This window comes from Oryctolagus cuniculus, chromosome 14, assembly GCF_964237555.1.
Source record: "Oryctolagus cuniculus chromosome 14, mOryCun1.1, whole genome shotgun sequence".
Taxonomy (NCBI): Eukaryota; Metazoa; Chordata; class Mammalia; order Lagomorpha; family Leporidae; genus Oryctolagus; species Oryctolagus cuniculus.
Window position 1 is genome coordinate 34,478,074 of NC_091445.1, and position 19,762 is coordinate 34,497,835.

Sequence of the window (19,762 nt, forward strand, 5' to 3'; positions counted from 1 at the left end):
CTTTCAGAAAGATTGTGGACTGTGAGGCCAAAGACCAGACTTAAAATTCAGCCTGTACTGAGAGGTCCCACCCACAGGATTCTTCGACAAGTTACTTACCTTGCAGAAGAGTCTACCCTTACCTTTTGAGTAACAGCTAACAGTTTCATGCAGCTAAAAATATTTCAGGGGCAGGCATTAGACCTAGGAGTTGAGACAGTTACAAAGTCTATACACCACGTCAGAGTGGTTTCAATTTCCAACTTGCTCCCAATTCATTTCCTGCTAGTGCAGACTCTGGGAGGCAGCATGTGATAGCTCAAGTGGTTGGGTCCCTTGCTACTCATAGAGAAAACCTAGATTGGGGACTGGCACTGTGGTACTGTAGGCTAAGCCTCCACCTGTGGTGCAAGCATCCCAAATGACCACCAGTTCCTGTCCTGGCTGATTCTCTTCTGCTCCAACTCTCTGCTTATGGCCTGGGAAAGCAGTGGAAGATAGCCTAAGTCCTTGGGCCCCTACACCCACATGGGAGACCCCAAAGAAGTTCCTGGCTTTGGATCAGCTCAATTCCAGCTGTTGCGGCCATTTGGGGAGTGAACCATCAGGTGGAAGACCTTTTCTCTGCCCCTCTCTCTGTAACTCCACCTCTCAAATACATAAATAAATTTTTTAAAATTTATTTATTTCAGAGGTAGAGTTATAAGAGGGAGAGACCAGGAGAAAGGTCTTCCATCCACTGGTTCACTCTCCAATTGGCCGCAATGTCCAGAGCTTTGCTGACTGGAAGCCAGGAGAAAAGGAGCTTATTCTGGGTCTGCTACGCAGGTGCAGGAACTCAAGCACTTGGACCATCTTCTGCTGCTTTCTTAGGCTATAGCAGAGAGCTAGAACAAAAGAGAAGCAGCCAGAACACAAACAGGTGCCCGTATGGGATGCCGGTGCTGTAGACAGAGGCTTAACCCACTATACTACAGCACCAGCCCCAAATAAATAAAATCTTTAAAAGAAAACCTAAATCAAATTGCTGGCTTCAGCCCAGCCCAATCCTAGCTACTATGGGCATTTAAGGAATGAACCTGGGTGTGTCGAGGGGGACCTGTCTCCCCAATTTTTTTTTTCATGTCAAATTCTGTTAAACAGAATTGTTTGTGTGTGAATAATACCAACAAGTTATGGTCCAGCTCCAGTATGAGAATCATATTGCTTACCTGCAGTCCCCTGAAAACCCATTCTGTGCTTCCAGTTCAGGTTCCACATAATTTCTGATAAGACCTAAGCTACTAGCCCCTTAGAATGAGCCCTGTGCTACCCTCCTGGTTTTGGATCTGGTATAATGTACTCCACAAAAATCTGATTTACAAATGGGTGTAATATTGCTCCATCTAAATTAAGTCACCACATCTTTATATTTGAGGAATTTTTTTATTGTAGTTTGACCTTACCTTGGCACAACTATCTAGCCTTCATGGCAAAAGAGTGAAGCCTGAACAAATATTCATAACTGTTTACAGCAGACAATATACACATGTACTGCATGGAATCTTTACAATAACACATTCCAAAACAATAAAATAATTAAAAAGATTAAGAAACATTAATTTCCACTTCTCTCTTGATTACCATTAACTAGCCTTTTAGCTCCTGCAATAAAATTCCCTCCTTCCCAACATTCTTATTCACTGGAATCCCTGAATCAATTCTTACTGTCATGTAAGGTGCAAATTAATGCTGAAAATGTGTTAACATTATTCAGTGTGCCAAAATCCTCTCCATGGAAGAACCTTATTATTGTAGTATAATATGTGAATACTACCTTCTAGGTTTTCACTTAGACACACATTTGTCATTCGAGAAAGTTCATTTCAAAACTTTAAAATATTTTACCCACTCGTGTATTACAATATTATATTCCAATCAATTTACACTTTTATGAGTGACCTTTCTCCTATCTCCTGTTAGCTAAGTTTATACTTTGTACATTCACTACAAAGAAATACAAATTTTGTTTCAAAAGTTGCCATCTGCCCCCACCGAACCATTCAATTATATCAAGTTTATACTTCATGATCACAGTTGATAAATACATTTATATTCCATGAAGTCTCTCTCTCCTGAATTTGCTATTAGAGGCTTTTCTTGTATTTTTCTCCCACTGACCAATTTACAAGTGAGATTCAAAGCAATACCTAATTTTTTATATTAAGTTTTTTCACTAAAATATGAACTTAGGGCGTCTGTATGTTTAATTGATGTCCTTACCTCATTTGTGTGTTTCTATGTCCAGCTATATCTGCTTATTTTGAATTATTTTGTGTTCCATCACTTTAATAGTTTTATCTCCAGTATGAATTATGCTATATTCCAAAAGAGCTCAACTATCTTGACAGTGGAGCCTTTCTTGCTGGTTTTGATTGAAAACCAGATAGAAAACATTAGTCAAAATCATCTGGAATGGTTTTAACTTCAAAAATTAGAAACCATGAATATAGACCACAGACATTCTTACATTCATAAGGGTCCCCTCTCCCCACCTGGAGTTCTTTGAGACTTGTTAGTCTTCTACAGAGGCATCCTCATCCTAGTCCCATCCAGAACATTCCCTCCCTCATAAGTTCTCTTCTGTAATGTGCCACCATGATATCCCATATTTGTCACATTCAAGGACTCCTCTCCACTATGAATTCTTTTATGTTTGGTGAGATTTGATCTGATATTAAATGCCTTCCCACACTCATTGCATCGGTATGGCTTCTTTCCAGTGTGAATCCTTTTGTGTTGGTCAAGGACTGATCTATAGTTGAAGGATTTCCCACACTCACAATTATAGGGCTGCTTTCCACGGTGTATGCTTTTATGGTTTATAAGACTTGAGTGTGAGATATATGCCTTTCCACATTCATCACATTCATAGGGCTTCTCACCTGTGTGGATCCTTTTATGTACAGTAAGGCCTGAGCTGTTCCTGAATGCCTTCCCACACCTATCACATACATAAGGTTTCTCACCTGTGTGAATTCTCTTGTGTTGAGAAAGAAGTGAGCTGTAACTAAAAGATTTCCCACACTCAACACACTTGAATGGTTTCTCCCCAAGATGGATTCTTTTATGGCTCATAAGAGTTCTGCTTGAAAAAAAGGCTTTCCCACATTCATCACATGTATAGGGTGTTTTGCCAGGATGGGTACTTTTATGGTTAATAAGGCTAGAGTGTGAGATGTAGGCTTTTCCACACACATCACATTCATAGGGCTTCTCCCCAGTATGTATTCTTTTATGCACTTTAAGGCTTGAGTTGTTTCTGAAAACCTTCTCACATCTATCACATTCATAGGGTTTCTCTCTAGTGTGGACTCTTTTGTGTTGAGAAAGGAGCGAGGTATAATTAAAAGATTTCTCACACACATCACACTTATAGGGCTTCTCCCCAAGATGAATTTTTTTGTGATTTAAAAGTGTCCGGTATGTGATGAAGGCTTTCTCACACTCATCACACTTAAAGGGTTTCTCTCCAGGGTGTATACTTTTATGATTTATAAGGCTTGAGAGTGAGATGTAGGCTTTGCCACATTCTTCACATTTGTAAGGTCTTTCCCCAGTATGGATTCGTTTATGTACTTTAAGGCCTGAATTATTTCTGAAAGCTTTTCCACACTCGTTACACCCAAATGGTTTCTCCCTTGTATGAATCCTTTTATGCTGTTCAAGGGCAGAGCTATAGTTGAAGGATTTCTCACAATAGCTACATTTATAGGGTTTTTCCCCAAGATGGATTCCTTTGTGATTTTTAAGGCTAGAGCGTGAGATATAGGCTTTCCCACATACATCACATTTATATGGTTTTTCCCCAGTATGGAGCCTTCTGTGGACCTTGAGGCCTGAATTGTTTCTGAAAGTTTTGCCACAAACATCACAAACATAAGGTCTTTCTCCAGTGTGAATAGTTTTATGTTGAAGAAGAAGTGAGTTATAACTAAAGGATTTTCCACACTCCTTACATTCATGGGCTTTCTTCCCAGGGTGAATGCTTTTATGAACTGCAAGGCCTGAGCTATAGCTGAATGCTTTGCCACAGACATCACACTTGTAAGGCTTCTCTCCTGTATGGATCCTTTTATGCACTATGAGGCCTGAGCTATTCCTGAAGGCCTTCCCACATTCATCACATTCATAAGGTTTCTCTCCAGTGTGGATGACTTTATGCTGAATGAGGAGAGAGCTATAATTAAAAGATTTCTCACACTCATCACATTTATAGGGTTTATCTCCAAAGTGGATGCTTTTATGGTTTAAGAGTGTTCTGCATGTAATGAAGGCCTTTCCACACTCATCACATTCATAGGGTTTCTCACCCGTATGGATCCTTTTGTGGACTCTAAGGCCAGAGCTGTTACTGAAGGTTTTCCCACAGATGTCGCACTCATAGGGCTTTTCCCCCGTGTGGATTCTTTTGTGAACTCGGAGACCAGAACTGTTCCTGAAGGCCTTTCCACATTCACCACATTCATAGGGCTTCTCCCCAGTGTGGATCCTTTTATGTTGGTCCAAAACAGAACTGTAATTGAAGGATTTTCCACACTCATCACACTTACAGTTCTTCTCCCCAGAATGGGTGCTTTTGTGGTTTATAAGGCTGGAGTAGGACATGTATGCTTTCCCACATTCATCACACTTATACGGCTTCTCCCCAGTATGGATCCGTTTGTGGACTCGAAGGCTGGAGCTGCTGCGGAAAGTCCCTCCACAGTCATCACACTCATAACGCTTTTCCCCAGTATGCATAATTCTGTGTTGAACAAGGCGGGAATTATATTTGAAGGATTTCCCACATTCATCACACTTATGTGATTTCTTAACAGTATTGTTTTTCAGTTGTAGATTAGAGTGAGAGGTTCCATTAATGTTCTCCACACATCTGCCTTGTTCAATGCTTTTCTGTTCTACAGGGGCAGTCTGATGTGGAACATGTTTTGTGCTTTCATGTAACCTTTTCTCAGATGCCTCATCTTCCTGTTCTGTCTTAATATTTGCCATGTTCTTGGGTTTGTCAGTCTTTTCCTTCATGCCACCCTTGTCTTCTTTCATTCGTTTTCCCTCAATCTTTTCCAGGTCAATCTCTACTTTGCTATCCCAGTCATAGGTTGCACCAACCTGATATTCTTGCAAATGATCCTTATGAAGGCCTTCTACTTTTGGCCATGTACAGTGTGCATTTCCAACATTTTCATATTTTTCAGCTGATTCTTCATCCTCAGTGCCAGTCTTCAAATGTGACACTAAACCAAGAAAATGAAAATTATACCTATTTACTTTGTTTACCAAAAAAACTAGAAGAATCACTTCAAAATTTATACATTCACATGACCAATACTTATTGGCTGCATGCTGTGTGACAGGTATCCTTTTTAAGGACTGGGGATACAGCAATGCACATGACAAAATTTCTGCTGTGTGCATGTAATGTTCAAATGCTAAAGCTCAAGATTTTCAACATAATGAAGAGTTTTTCTACATAATGAAGAGTTTTTCTATTCTTATCTAACAGTTGAGCAAAAGGACAGGATGAATGGATTGAAATTATTGAAATGATGAACAGAACCAAGAGCAACACTGATCAGTATTTGACTATCACCACCTAATCATGAAAAAACAGAAGGAAGCAGACATCTCTGAAGGAAACACAAAAATTAGTTAGAAAAATGTTATTTTTTTTAATTACAAAGTTACATATAATCAGCACACAGGCAAAATTAAAGAGAGTCAGTACTTAGGTATGCATGCCAGGGAGTGAGTTATGAAATCATAATAGTCATTGCAGAGATGAAAAAGAAAATCTGAAATTGTCTGAAGTTGGTTTGTCTTTTTGGACCTTTCCTCTAAGGAAATTATTACTCTGGAAAGTCAGTAGTCAGGGAAGAATGCCATGTGGAAAGTCCAATATGCCAGGGAGAGATACTTTCATTTCTATGTGTGAACAGGCTGTTTATAGTCAGGGCATATCATAGATTAGCAAAAAACCACGATTTTTAAAAAAGCAAAAACATAAACAATCAGACAAAGGAAATATTGCCTTGGTTCAAACATCTAGCTGTAGGTCCTTGAGTTATTTAACCTCTTTTGGCAGCATTTTCCTCTTCTCTAAAATGAAAGCAATAGAGTTGCTATAAATACTAACTGAGACAACATATTTAAAACACTGATAACAATGCCTGTCATTTAGTGATTCTACATATTATTAATTTTATTATTAAGTACTATGATTAAGAATTTGGGATTACTGGATCTGGATCAGAACCTAGAGATAAACCCTATGACTGGAAGAATAAACTCATTCCCAAAGCCAGCTTTAAGGGCTAGACAGAGACAGGTCCTCTTTGTTCCTCTGTAGGCACTCTATAGAGGACTGTCACTCTATCAGCATCCACAATCCACTGACAAACTGACTCCCAAGAGCAAACAAAAGAGTTCTAAGCTGGTTATCCCCCAGCCTTAGATAATTACACATTTGTGATTAACATTAGGTAAAAATAAAGATGACTCCTTCTTACCTTGGGTGTCAGACTGCACTGGGTCAGGGCTAAGAAATTCTGTCACAAAATGACTATTAAGTAATTAAATATAAGGTAATAATTAGTACTAAATAAGAGATCATCAGAGATTACAGCTCATTATCCTTCCTATTTTCATTGCTTTGGACAGAAGAGTCCATATCATTTGAATTGTGAGGACTACTTGGTAGGCAGTGGAATTCCAGAACCATCAACTGTAACACATACTTTATTTGTGCATGAATCCTTCTCCCACATACATCAGGGCCTTTGTTTCACCAATTTCCTTTTTGATCTAGGCTCTACCATTTCTACTTACCCTCAGCCCTAAGGACCAAAAAATGTTCAGGTTCATACAGACATAAAAAGCAAATCTGCTGCTGGCACCATGGCTCACTAGGCTAATCCTCCGCCTGTGGTGCCAGCACCCCGGGTTCTAGTCCCGGTCAGGGCACCGGATTCTGTCCCAGTTGCTCCTCTTCCAGTCCAGCTCTCTGCTGCGGCCTGGGAAGGCAGTGGAGGATGGCCCAAATGCTAGGACCCTGCATCGACATGGGAGACCAGGAGGAAGCACCTGGCTCCTGGCTTCAGATAGTCGCAGCGTGCCAGCCGTAGCAGCCATTTGTGGGGGGAAGGGGGTGAACCAACGGAGGGAAGACCTTTCTCTCTTTCTCTCACTGTCTAACTCTGCCTGTCTTAAAAAAAAAAAAAAAGGCAAATCTGCTAAAACATACACACACAAGGTGCTAGGGAGAAAAGATGAGGAGAAAACTTTGAGTGGATACTAGACATTAAAACATACTACAGGGGCCAGCACTGTGGCACAGCGGGTTAAAGCTCTGGCCTGCAGCACCAGCATCCCACATGGATGCCAGTTCTAGTCCTGGCAGCTCCTCTTCCAATACAACTCTCTGCTATGGCCTGGGATATCTTCAGACTTCAGGCATTTGGGGAGTAAACTAGAGGATGAGAGTTCTGTCTGTTTCTCTCTCACTCTTGCTTTCATCTACAAATTAACAACAATTAAAAAAAAAAAAAAAAAAACACACAGGACCGGCACTGTGGCGTACCGGGTAGTCGCTGCCTGCAGTGTGGGCATCCCATATTGGTGCCGGTTCAAGTCCTGCTCCACTTCTGATCCACCTCTCTGCTATGGCCTGGGAAAGCAGTAGAAGATGGCCCAAGTCCTTGGGCCAATTGGGAGATGAACCAGTGGATGGAAGACCTCTCAACCCTTCCCTCCCTCCCTCCCTCCCTCCCTCCCTCCCTCCCTCTCTCTGCCTCTCCTCTCTGTGTGTAACTCAGACTTTCAAAAAAATAAATAAATCTTAACAACAACAACAACAACAAAAAAAACAGGATAGTGTCATGGTATGGTAGGTTAAACCACTGCTTGGGATGCTGGCATCCCATATCAGAGCATCAGTTTGAGTCCTGGCTGCTCTGCTATGACCTGCTCTCTGCTATGACCTGGGATAGCAGCAGAAGATGGCCCAAGTCCTTGGGACCTTGCACCAGCATGGGAGACCCGGAAGAAGCTCCTGGCTTCAGATCAGTGCAGCTCCGGCGGTTGCAGCCATCTGGGGAGTGAACCAATGGGTGGAAGACCTCTCTCTCTGTCTCTACCTCTCTCTGTAACTCCGTCTTTCAAATAAATAAAATTAATCTTTAAAAAAATTATTAGGGAAAAGATGGTAATTCAAATTATTGAAGGAAATACTTAGAGAAAACACGTGTAACTGCCTCTATAACCTGGGAATAAACACGGCTTTCTAACTGTGACCAAATACAATCAAACAGATACATTTGACTATATTAAAATACAATTGTGGGACCAGTGTTGTGGCACAGTTGGCAGACCCACTGCCTGTGACTCAGCATCTCACATGTGCACTAGTTGGTGTCCCAGCTATTATTGCACTTCCAATCTGACTCCCTGCTGATGGCCTGGGAAAAGCGTGGAAGATGATCTAAGTGTTTGGGCCCCTGCCACACATATAAGAGACTCAGATAAAGCTCCTGGCTTTTGCTTGGCCCAGCCCTGGCTGTTGCAACCATCTGGGGAGTATACCAGTGGATTAAAGATCTCTGTCCACTCTGCCTGTCAAAAATAAAAAAAAATAAATAAAAAAATAAAAAAAAAAGATCTCTGTCTCTCTCTGTGTAATTCTTTCAAATAAATAAATCTTTGACATAAATAAATAAAACTGCAAAATAAAAATATCATAAGCAAAACTGAGAAGTGATGGTAAAGTAAAAGAAGATATTTGCAACATAAAACATCATGGTGTGTGTGTGTATATATATATATATATATATATATATATATACCAATATCCCTAACAGAAAAAGAATTTTCAAAAATTGAAGAGAGGAGCTGGCATTATGGTGCAGCTGGTGATGTAACTGCCTAGAACACCAGCATTCCATATGGGCACCAGGTCAAGACCTGGCTGTTCCACTTCCAACTCAGTTCCTTGCTAATGTGCCTAGGAAAACAGAAGAGGATGGCCCAAGTACTTGGGCCCCTGCGCCCACATGGAAGACCTGGAAGAAGCTCCTGGCTCCTGACTCCAGACCAGTCTAGCTCCAACCATTTGGGGAGTGAACCAACAGATGGAAGATCTCTCTCTGTCTCTCCTCTCTTTATAACTATGCTGAAAGGCATAGTAAATCTTTAAAAAACACTAAGACTAAAAAATGATACATAAAAATAGGGAAAAGACACATAAAATTCACAAAAAGAATATTAAAATAGCCCTTGAAACTGTGAAGATATTCAACTTCAATTATGGTAACAGAAATACAGACTATAGTAAGATACCATTTCTCAACTGTTAAACCTGAAAATGTTCGAAGTTGGACAAAAAACTCTTGTCAATGAACATACTCTCATACATTACTGAGAATACAAGTTGACACAACCTCTGTTAGGGAGAAGTTGACAATATCTAACTCTCTCTTCCTCTCTCTCTATACATACATACATACACACACACACACACACACACACATATATATATATATACATACTTACCCTTCAATTCAGAAATCCCAGTTCTAGGAATTTATAACTGAAGATACACCTCCAATAATACAAAAGTATGTATACATAAAGCATTCACCATAGCATTATTTATAACTGCAAAATCTGGAAAACTCTCTACATGTCCAAGCATAGAAGACTGGTTAAATAAACTATAACAAATATATGTTACAGAGTACTAAAAAAGAATGAGAACATCTGTGAATTGATATGTGCAATTTCTATGATATACTATAAAGCCAAAAAAGCAAAGTTAAGTGAGGAAAATATGCTTTAAGAAAGAAAAATAAGACAAGCATGTAACTGCTTATCTTTATAGTAATACCAGAAAACAAAAAAAGTTTGCTCCTTATAAAGGGTTTAAGTGGGAAACAGAGTAGGAGGAATAGGGAGAGACACTCCTGAGTATACCTTTTTGTATAGCTTTTATTTAGAAGCACAAGAATGTTCTGCATATTTAAACAATAAAATTAATAAGGATGAGAAGGGGGGTAAAACAGCTAAGAATGAAAGCAAACAGAAACAAACCCATTTGTGTTTCACATGAATACCATAAACACAGAAAGGAAACAAAAAGAAATAATGTCACTTAAGACCATAATACTTGACTGTATACTGTATACAAATATTGTATACCAGTCTTAGGAAGGCTGGAAGGGAGTTATAAGCAAACAACTGATAGTTAGCAGGTCTGTTTTCTATAGTGGTATGAACAAAGAAATTCTGAAACAATTTTAGATGCACTATGGGACTGAGTAAATGAGGTTTGCTGGGAGTTCAAATGCTGGCTGCTCTGCTTCCAATCCATCTCCCTGCTAACACACCTGAGAAAGCAGATGGCCTCTGCCACCCATGTGGGAGATCCAGTCAAAGCTGCTGGCTCTTGGTTTCAGCTTGGCTCAACTCTGGAGCGTGAACCAGAGGATGGGAAGATCCTCCCCCTCCTTGTAACCTTGTTTTTCAAATAAATATATCTTTCAAAAAAAAAAAAAAGCAGTCTTCATGTCTCTTTTCCCCTCATGCCTTATCTACTTAATCTGATTTCTTCCATTCAGACCATGCTATTTTAGCTTCTTCAAAGTCAGCTGCCTGCTCCCCAGGCTACTACCTTTAGGTGCTCCCTACCCCCTCCTTCCATCCTGAAACTTTCCTTTTCTGACTCAATATATTTATATACACCCATTCTCCTTTAACAGACCCAGCACCTACAAGCTCTCAGACCTTCATCTCTGTCCCAGAGCCTATTACAGACCCTCACATCCATCCCTGCATGCTCCTTTGCCTAAATCAGAAATAGGTTCTCTTATCTATATCCAAAACAGCTGCTAAGATCAGCTGATTCTATTATCTAATTGGTCCTCAAGCTCCCTCCCCACCCCACCTCCATTCTCTTTTAAGTTTTCTGCTGAAGCCTTCCTAAATTTTCTGAATGACTGCCCCAGTCTCTCCTTTCCTGCTTACCCCATCCAATTCTTCCTCCACCAGCTGTGAAGAAGTTTGCAAAATGTACACCCAGTCACTTTCTGCTATGGTCTGAATGTCCCCTCCAAAATTCACACTGAAATTAAATTGTCATTGTAACATTTTTAGGAGATGGAACCTCTAAGAAGTAATTAGGCCTAACCTGTACCAATGTATTACTGATATTATTGTGGGAGTGGATTCCAAATAAAAAGGTGAGTTTGGCTCCATTTTGCCCTTCTCTTTGCCCTTCTGTCAAGTGATGGGTTTGTAGCAAAAAGCTCTCAGTGGAAACCAGCACCTTGATCTTAGGCTTTCCAACCTTTAGAACTATTCTAATTTTAAATTCACCAGCCTAGTTCTCTCTTTTTTTTTTTAAGATTTATTTATTTATTTTTTCACTGGTTCATTCCCCAAATGGACACAATGGTTGGGGCTGCACCAAGCTGAAGCCCAGAGCCCAGAACTCCATCCAGCTCTCCCACATATGTGTCAGGGGCCCAAGTATGAGTTACCAAGCATTTTAGCAGGGAGCTGGATCTGAGGCAGAGAAGCCAGGACACCAACCAGTGCTCCAGTAGGGGATGCTAAAGTGGTAAGTGGTGGCTTAACCCAATGCACAATGCCAGCCCCTGTGGTGTTTTCTTATAATGAAAAACAAACACACTTCCAAATGCTAAGTTCTTTAAGGCTATTCATTGTGACAACCTAAGTCTTCTGCACCCAACACTAAATGGTAACAAGCTAATTCACCCCTCACTCCCACTGTACTCATTGATTCTCTGCCTGTCTTTTCCTTAACTCTCTCTGATAGGCTAATTCTTAGTTCCTTCCATGTCTGCTGAAATTGTTTGATTGATTGCTGACTGGCCCAGTCTGTATTAAATCAAAAATGTTAGTATTTCACTGCTTACCTCTCTAACTTATGCAAAAACTAGTAGTCTCTCTGTTCTGGCTTTGCTTTACCTCCTGTTTGGGTAGGAGGGGTGGGAAGAGTACATTGTTCCATAATCTAATGTAATGCATTCTCTCCTCATTGAGTGAAATGTGACTGGATCTGTATAAATGTGCATCATCATTGAAAACAGATGGCTTGAAATGAAATTCATATTAATCGATACTAGAATAACAACAACAAAAAGAAACATAGGCTAAAACCCACTAGAATAAGTGCTGCTAAAATATAAAGGCAACCAAGAAAATGTACCAAAATGTTAAGTTATCCTTACAAACAATACTGAAGATGCACTCCGGCGTCTTAGTCCTTTCTAAGCTGAATGCTGCACAGGAACTTACATTATGAACCATACCCATCTTTTTTGTTTTCCAGGCCCTGGGCTAGTCCTTAGAAATGAAGAAACAGACAAGACAAGGCTCAGCTATCAAGTCATCTGCAGACTAATAGGAAACTGACAGGAAAATAATATGTGATATTTTAAAACAACTGAGACAAATGGAGTGTCGCTCCCCCTCTTCGTGGAGGAACGACACAGGATCCTGCCTAGGCTTCCTATCCGAGTCACGGCACCATTATGTCGCTCCCCCTCTTCGTGGAGGAACGACACAGGACCCTGCGCTGTTCTTTCGTCTGCTCGGCCCTCCCCGGGTTTGCTGCTGGTTCTTCCCGGGTTGGCTACTATCCCTTCCACCTCCGTGGAAGGGCAGTTCCCCCTGGCCACATTCCCCACTTCCGCAGGGGAGCGGCACACCGCCGGCCGGCTTTCTCGGGGGCTGCACAGGTGTTCCTTCAGATAGATGTTCCCCTTAGATGTTCCCGGTGCATGCCGTCTCTCTCCTCCTTTATAGTCCTCCTCCGCCAATCCCAACTCGGCTGCCCACACGCCGAGTACGCTGCTCTCCTCCAATCAGGAGCAAGTCCTACAGTTTATTAGCTGAACTGGAGGCAGCTGTGCGGAAGCTGTTTACTTCTCTCCCAGCGCCATATTGTGGGAGAGCAGATGCATAGAATAAGTCTTAATTCCAGTAACTCAGTCTAGTCCGGTTGCTCCCCACAATGGAGGAAAATTAGAATGGTATAGACTCTGCTTCAAAAGATTAGGAAGAGCACCATAAAGACAGAAGTGGGTATTCCCAGCAGCGGGAAGATCATATGCAAAGGGGATGGTGTTCACCCCTCTTCAGACATCTCTAGTGGTGGGCAGAGGCAAAATCAAAGAAGTAGGCAAAAATAGGCGCTACACAATATTTAGTATGTTTCATACTAAGGAGTTCAGACTTAATCCTCAGAAGTTTTAGGCAAAAAAGTAGCAAACTTGGATATGCATTTTGAGGAATCATTTATTTTATTAAATCAAGAGATTAGTAAATACTTTCTCTAAAGGGCCAAATAGGAAACATTTCAGGCTTTGTGGGCCACAATAGGAGTGTTGATTATTATTACTATTACCTTACAAATGCAAAAATCAGTTTTAGCTTGCTGGTTATGCAAAAGCAGACTGTAGGCCCAGCAGTCTATAACCCTCTTAGATAAAAATCAAGGAAGGAATCAGTTAATTTAAGATGATGTGACAGTGGCTCATGGTTATGGTAGATGTACCCTTTTAAAAAAAAATGCAGATTAATGAATGCTAAAGTGAAATCGCCTAGCGTCTTGAATTTGCTTTAAAATATCTCAATCAATGAAAAATACAAAGGCAAAAGTGAAACAAATCTAACAGAATCCTGATAATTGCTGAAACTGAGTGATGGGTGTATGGGAGGTCACTGTACTAGTCTACTTTCCCATATAAATTTTAAAAATAAAGATCATTCCTACTACTTGCAGAAGAAGAAAATGGATTGAGAAGAGAATGAACTTAGTTTTGAAATTGAAGATCGATGTGGTCGCTAACTCATGCATCCTCTAAGGACACAAGAAAGGAATTACTCCAAAATCATCACTCCTCCATAGAGAAGGATGAAAAAATTTAAATTTCCTAGAAGTTCTAAAGGCTGGGTGGGAATCCCTTTCTAACCTATTATCAGTAGAGAATTTCCTTATAGCCTGGTTATATTTGTCAAAAGCCATAGAATGCCATCCACTCTTTCCAAATAACTTCTATGGTTCCTGTTCACATTCTACCACCAATGCCTAGAAAACTGCCTGCAGACAGTAAGAACCTTCCCTTAATTCCTTCTGTCCCTGCCCCTGGAGAATCAAAAGCCATTTCTCAAGAGACTAGACAACTTCAAGAGATGAACTGTAATTCCCTCTGGCTGAAAATATTTTCTCATTAATAACACACTGCATCAAGCAACAGGTGCAATGTGCCAATAGCTAATTTAAGTTCAGAGTCCAACCATGCAGGTGTTCTACAAGCCACCCTACCATCTCAAATGTCACATCTGTATTCTGTATCTTAAATTCTCAGATACTATATTTGACTTGAAGATGAACAGAGAAAGAAAAAAATTAATAGGAAATATGATCATAAAATGCTTACCAGCTCAGAAAAGTTCCTAGAGAGAGAAGGAGCAAGTGAATGACACGAATAAGAAGTAAGAGAGGTGGGTGATACACAGGTAAGAGAGAAAAGAGTTGGTGCTCTAGGTATTATTGCACTAAATTTATGAATATCAGAATTGTAGATGGTTAACATGAGTTGGTTCTATTGCTTAAGAGTAAAAAATAGCAATGGTGGGCTTTCCTTAATGTAAAATAAATGAACATTCTCATATCTATGGTGGAAAAAATATTTCTAGCCATCCTAGGTAATAAGTAAAGGAGATTATGAAAGGTGGCTTGAGTAGTCATGAATAGATTAGTCTGTTGAGCTAGTTTGTTAAGACTAAACATCATATAGGAAAATATCAGGAGGAAAAGACTATTTTATTTGTTCTTTATACATGAAGGATTATTATTAATAATTTGACATCTTTAATAACCTGTCAATAATTGCTTAAGTTAATGTAGAACAAAATTTTTTATGATTATTCAGTCCTTTCTTTAAAAGCCCTCATCCTACACATCATACAGTATACAACTGTTTGATAACAAAAATTGGCAACAGCCCATACTTCCTCAAATAAATCCCAAAAATTACAGACATCCAAAACATCCAAATAATGGCCAATCACGGCACTTTACAAAAGAAAAATCTTTTAATGCCCTATCTTGTAACATGCAGAGATCTGCAAGACAGAGTAAATGAAAGAAGGGGCAGGTGTAAAGTACTCTATCATCTATGTTTCTTAAAGGGAACTAACGACATTTATATTTGCCAGTATTTGCTAAAGAAACCCTGGAAGAATACATTCAAAACTTCCAAAGCTACTTAGGGATGTTAGAAGACCGTTGAGAGGAGTGGGAGGAAACCTTTTCACGGACAACTTTTTGTTTTTAATATCTGAACCATAATAATGCATCACATAGTCAAAACTTCATTTTAAAAAAGTGTCTTAAGGGCCGGTGCTGTGGCTTAGTAGCTGGCAGATGCCGGCTGGAGTCCAGCTGCTCCACTTCCATTCCAGCTCCCCAGTGTGCCTGGAAAAGCAGCCAAAGATGTCCCAAGTCCCTGGGCCCTCCAACCCACATGGGAGACTAAGAAGCTCCCAGCTTCCCACCAGCCCAGCTCTGGCTCCTGTGGCCATTAAGGGAGTGAACCAATGGATGGAAGCTCCCTCTCTCTGCAATTCTATCGTTCAAATAAATAATAGGACCTCCTGCTTTAAAAAGAAAACATTCTTGCTGGCTACCTCGTCTAAACGTCTTGGAGCAACACACGCTCCATTCACCCTTTAGAGTCCCACAACCGGGCTCCTGCAGGGTGCCCCGGACTCTAGGGGCCTCTCCCACCTTCCTCTCCATAGTCCTCTCTGCCTCAGCTCGCGGAGCCCGCGGCAGGTCGCCTCCGGGAGCACCGGCGTGCTACATACCAGCGAGGCTTCCCAGGTCGAAAGCCAGCTAGGTCTCCCTGGGGCTCCATCCACACTTGGCGTAGGGAGTCTCTCATTACCACTGGTCACTACCAGGAGGTGGGGTGGAGAGATCGAGTCACACATCACCTGTGGAGTTCCCTATGGTGCTCGAAACAACTCAAATACCAAGGCAAAACTAAACTGCAGGGGAGAAGGGAATCCTAGAGCGCTCATTTTCGGAGCTAAGGAACACGGGAGCGAGGCCACGGCGGTTTACTGAACTCCAAGTGGCCTGAACTCGATCCTGACCAGCTCAGAAGACCGGAGGTGGGGTCTATGTGGAGCCCAGTGTGATTCAGAGCCGCGCCCCACACTCCTCTACAGGCCTAAGGGCTCCCTCCCCTCCACGTCCCAAATCGCGAATCCAGAGATTTGAACCGGGACTGGGCACGGTTCCCCAACCCCCCACCGCCCAGCCCCGCCCGAGACCAGAGGGGCAGCCAGGACCCAGCCAAGCAGAGAAGGGCGTGGCAGGCCAGGGCCTGGGGCGGGAGCGCGGGCGGCCGCAGACTCACGTACTGGCGGTGGCGGCGCCGCGGGAGCCCGGCCGCCGGCGGGACAAAAGCTGCGACGGCCCGGCCGGAAGAAACGGCTCAAGCCACGGGGCACTTCCGCGCCCGCTCTGGGACGCTGGAGGACCAACTCGATGGTACGTCCTCACTCAGCATGGCGGGGTGTGCGGTGAGGATGGTTCTTTCAACCGCTGTTTATGCCCAATCCGTGGCGCGGCCTGGAAGCGAAACCAAGAAACCACAGGAATGGCTTCTTGTTTCTCAGCCCTTTATAGCTCGTGGTAGGATTGGGGGGGGGGCGTGCACAGTTAAAAAAGTGGCCCAGTAGAAGAAATAAACAGCTAACAACCTGCCTGTGGACTGGAATACACCATTACAAAGTGAGGCTGCGAGCCACGGCCCGGGCGGGTCGGGGAGAGGGCGGTTCCGTGGCGGCTCCCGCCTTGCTGGAGGACTGAGTGGGGGCGGGCGCAATGTCCCCAAGCATTGCAGACCCGAGTGGCATCGCCCTGACTGCTAGCACCCAAACCCAGAGTATAAAATGACTTTCTAAAGCTATCCCACCCCTTTTTTTCCGCAGTAACATCTAAGTCATTTTCATCTTATGTTTGAACAGCTGTGAAATGCGTGCAGAAGTAGGTCAGGAAGTTCACGGAAAATAGAATTAATAAATGTGGTCTTTTTTTGTGCAAAAAAATTCAAAATCGTAAATGCCAGAGGCTCCAAAAACTTTCAAGACACTACACGTAAATGTTATTATTTTTGCACCAAAATAAGCCTGCCTTTCAACTTCTTTTTCCCAGTCTCTGTCGTGGGAAGCGACTGGTTTAGGACAGATAGTGAAAGAATTCACCAGAGTTGTCTACTACAAGGAAACAACACAGCAGGCAGCACAACTGAACGCTGAGAGCCGCCATGGGGTGAATGGAAGCAATGGGAGCACAGCCAGAGGCGCACCAGTAACAGCAGTCAGTGGCTTCTCAGGATGAGGTATTCTTCCCGATCCAAAAAGCTCTCCCAGGAAAGTGCTTTGCATTTCTGGGTGGAGCTGGGGAGCCTGCAAATCATTTAGCTTTGGGATTTGCCCCGAGTCCTGGGGCAACCCTCTGCAATAGCATGCTTTCAATTTTGGTATTTTAATAGCAAAATTCCTTATCATTCTTTCAAATGTGTCCAATGTTATTTAAATCCACGATGATTTGATATTACTATCCACTTTAACATCCTGAAATTTTACATCTTTCCGGGTTTTTACTTTGAACTTAAACGTTTATTGTGTTCAACTCAATGAATTTTTTCCCGATATAAAATATTTCCAGTTTATATGTCTCACTGAATTTTATCCTACTCTAAAAGTTTCTACTTTATTTTGTTGTAAACTCTAGCATATATTTGCATACTTAAATTAGAAGTTTGCAATTTTTTAACTTAAGTTTTATTTTCTAGATTCCTAGTAAAATTGTATAAATATATTGCAAAATTATTTTAGCAGTTTTTATATAGAAAGGGAAATGCTTTAGAAGTGTTAGGTAGGAAGGTAGACATTAGCCAATGTGTGTGTGAGGGGCCTAAGAACATAAAAGGGGAATTCATGCAATTGAATGAGGGAAGAAATGTAGACTCATGTTTTGGAAGTAGATCAAAAAAGTCTCTCCCGTGATAACCCTGGTAGGTGGGTTCCAGCCCTCTCCCAGGGACCTATTAAGGGAATCTTCACAGCCCAGTGCCAGGATGTCTATGAATTCTGATGACCTCTGCCCAGCAATATTCCAGAAGAAGAGAATGGAGGTGGAGATATGGTGAGCCAATACGCATAAAACCTGAGTCTGAATTAAAACTAGGCTCTCAGTTCTTTGCTGAGATGCCCACCTGGCCTTCCAAGTGTATACTCTTCATTAAATTTCACTTGCATGCTCACTGCCCATCTCCATCTCACATCTGAAATTCCCTTTTTATGGGAAAACAACATCCTACGTTCCAGCCATCCCAAGTAAGAGAAGTGCAACTCTGAGTAAGATGCATTTTTTAATAGTTCAAGTTGTTTATACTGCTCAGATGAATTTTGCTTACTGCTCAACTGAGCCAATGCTTGGCACCAACTATAAATTCATTGTTTTATTTTTATAGATGCACGAGTTTTTCATGGGTGCGTAGAGAGAGTAGAGATTTCATTGTAACAACAAATTTTTGTGCCACCTTGGGCTCCATGCCAAAGCTTCGGGCCTTGCAGGACGTCTGGGCCAGAGCTGTCCTGGAGCAGACTGGCAGCTAACCCTCCTGGAGTTGCCCCCAAATAGTTGTCAGGTTCATGCAGCTTTTGAGCACTTGAAATGTACGTAGTGAGGCTGAAGATCCAAACTTTTATTTACATTTAATTTAATGTAATCTAATGGCTCCAGTATATCCCTAAAAGAACCTTTGGCCAGTCCTCACAGATCACTAGAAGAATTCACACTGCAGATTGAAGACTGCTGTGTTAGGATAAGGAGTAAGCAAATTTTTAATTTTTATCTTTTACAACTCTGGAATTTTCCTCTTTCTTCTTTGCTTTCCTCACTCCTGAATGCCCCCTGCCTTACTTCGACCATGGCCAGAAGACTGGGTTTCTCCCAAATAGGCAGCAAGATGGAAAAGTATTTACATCCAGTTTAGGACATTTTGCTCAATGAAATGAATTGTGTAGTGGGAGTGATCACTGGGAAGCTCACAAAAAAGATCTTAATTTATGTGATTTTTATTTTAGGTGATTTTTGTTTCCTTGTTGAGCCTTGTTATAAGTCTTCACACATACACATGCTTTTTCCAACACTTGTTTCTGCAATGTCTACAGATTATGATTTCCTCTGTTTGTATGACTATTAAGCACATGAAATGTGGCTAGTCTGAATTGAGATGTGCTAGGAATGTAAAAAACCACACTGGATTTCTTAGCCTAGTAAGAAAAGAAAATGTAAAATATCTTGTTAATATTTTTGTGTTGGTTACATACTGAAATAATAACATTTGGCTCTACTGGATTGAATAACATTTTCCATTAAAAGTAATTTCACCTATTTCTTTTCTGCTTTAAATGTGTCTTCTAGAAAAACCAAAAATCACACCCAAGGCTCACACATTTCTGTTGGATAGTGCTGCACTAAATAACCTAGAAGTAGAGCAATAGTATTGTACTGGAGTTTGCCCTTGGTTTGAGGCTCATCTGCCTCCCTTTACTTTAAATATGGTTTAAATGTGAACAAAAGTTGAGCTATCCCCACAAGGACTTAGTTCCAACACCGTTTTTAGACATTTAATTTAGT

The 19,762-nt window shown here is 41.4% G+C and overlaps 1 protein-coding gene and 2 long non-coding RNA genes across 10 annotated transcripts in view; 2 read left to right on the forward strand and 1 right to left on the reverse strand.

Annotated features, from left to right (window-relative positions):
* The window catches only part of LOC138845162 (uncharacterized), a 33,963-nt gene extending 19,252 nt beyond the window's left edge, over positions 1 to 14,711 (forward strand). The window contains exon 2 of the long non-coding RNA XR_011381963.1: positions 12,365 to 14,711. This is a non-coding gene — a long non-coding RNA (uncharacterized lncRNA). The remainder of the gene's footprint in view (positions 1 to 12,364) is intronic.
* Positions 1,385 to 16,844, reverse strand: ZFP62 (ZFP62 zinc finger protein). Of its 8 annotated transcripts, XM_070056532.1 has the most exons (5): positions 16,471 to 16,518; positions 15,910 to 15,998; positions 7,598 to 7,714; positions 6,528 to 6,580; positions 1,385 to 5,255 (listed from the first exon to the last, which is right to left on the reverse strand). In XM_070056532.1, the coding sequence occupies exons 3-5, from the start codon at positions 7,624 to 7,626 to the stop codon at positions 2,542 to 2,544; spliced, it is 2,796 nt and encodes a 931-aa protein (XP_069912633.1). In that variant the 5' UTR covers positions 7,627 to 7,714; positions 15,910 to 15,998; positions 16,471 to 16,518; the 3' UTR covers positions 1,385 to 2,541. The 8 variants fall into 8 exon arrangements, with proteins under 8 accessions (XP_069912633.1, XP_069912632.1, XP_051709834.2 ...); XM_070056531.1 differs by lacking the exon at positions 15,910 to 15,998 and having other exon boundaries at positions 16,471 to 16,506; XM_051853874.2 differs by lacking the exons at positions 6,528 to 6,580; positions 15,910 to 15,998 and having other exon boundaries at positions 16,471 to 16,529.
* On the forward strand, positions 16,467 to 19,516 carry LOC138845161 (uncharacterized). The gene is made up of 2 exons (XR_011381962.1): positions 16,467 to 16,600; positions 17,267 to 19,516. It is a non-coding gene; the product is annotated as an uncharacterized lncRNA (long non-coding RNA).
* The last annotated feature ends 246 nt before the right edge of the window (positions 19,517 to 19,762 follow it).

Bases quoted from the DNA above. Each gene is read 5' to 3' on its own strand.
- ZFP62 (XM_070056532.1), bottom strand. From the start codon at position 7,626: ATGCCCACACTGCAGGCAGCGACTACCCG. The intron at 6,581-7,597 runs GTACGCCACAGT...ATTACTTAATAG, and splicing joins CTGCAGGCAGCGACTACCCG to TCATTTTGTGACAGAATTTC. The intron at 5,256-6,527 runs GTAAGAAGGAGT...TTCTTGGTTTAG, and splicing joins AGTGCAGTCTGACACCCAAG to TGTCACATTTGAAGACTGGC.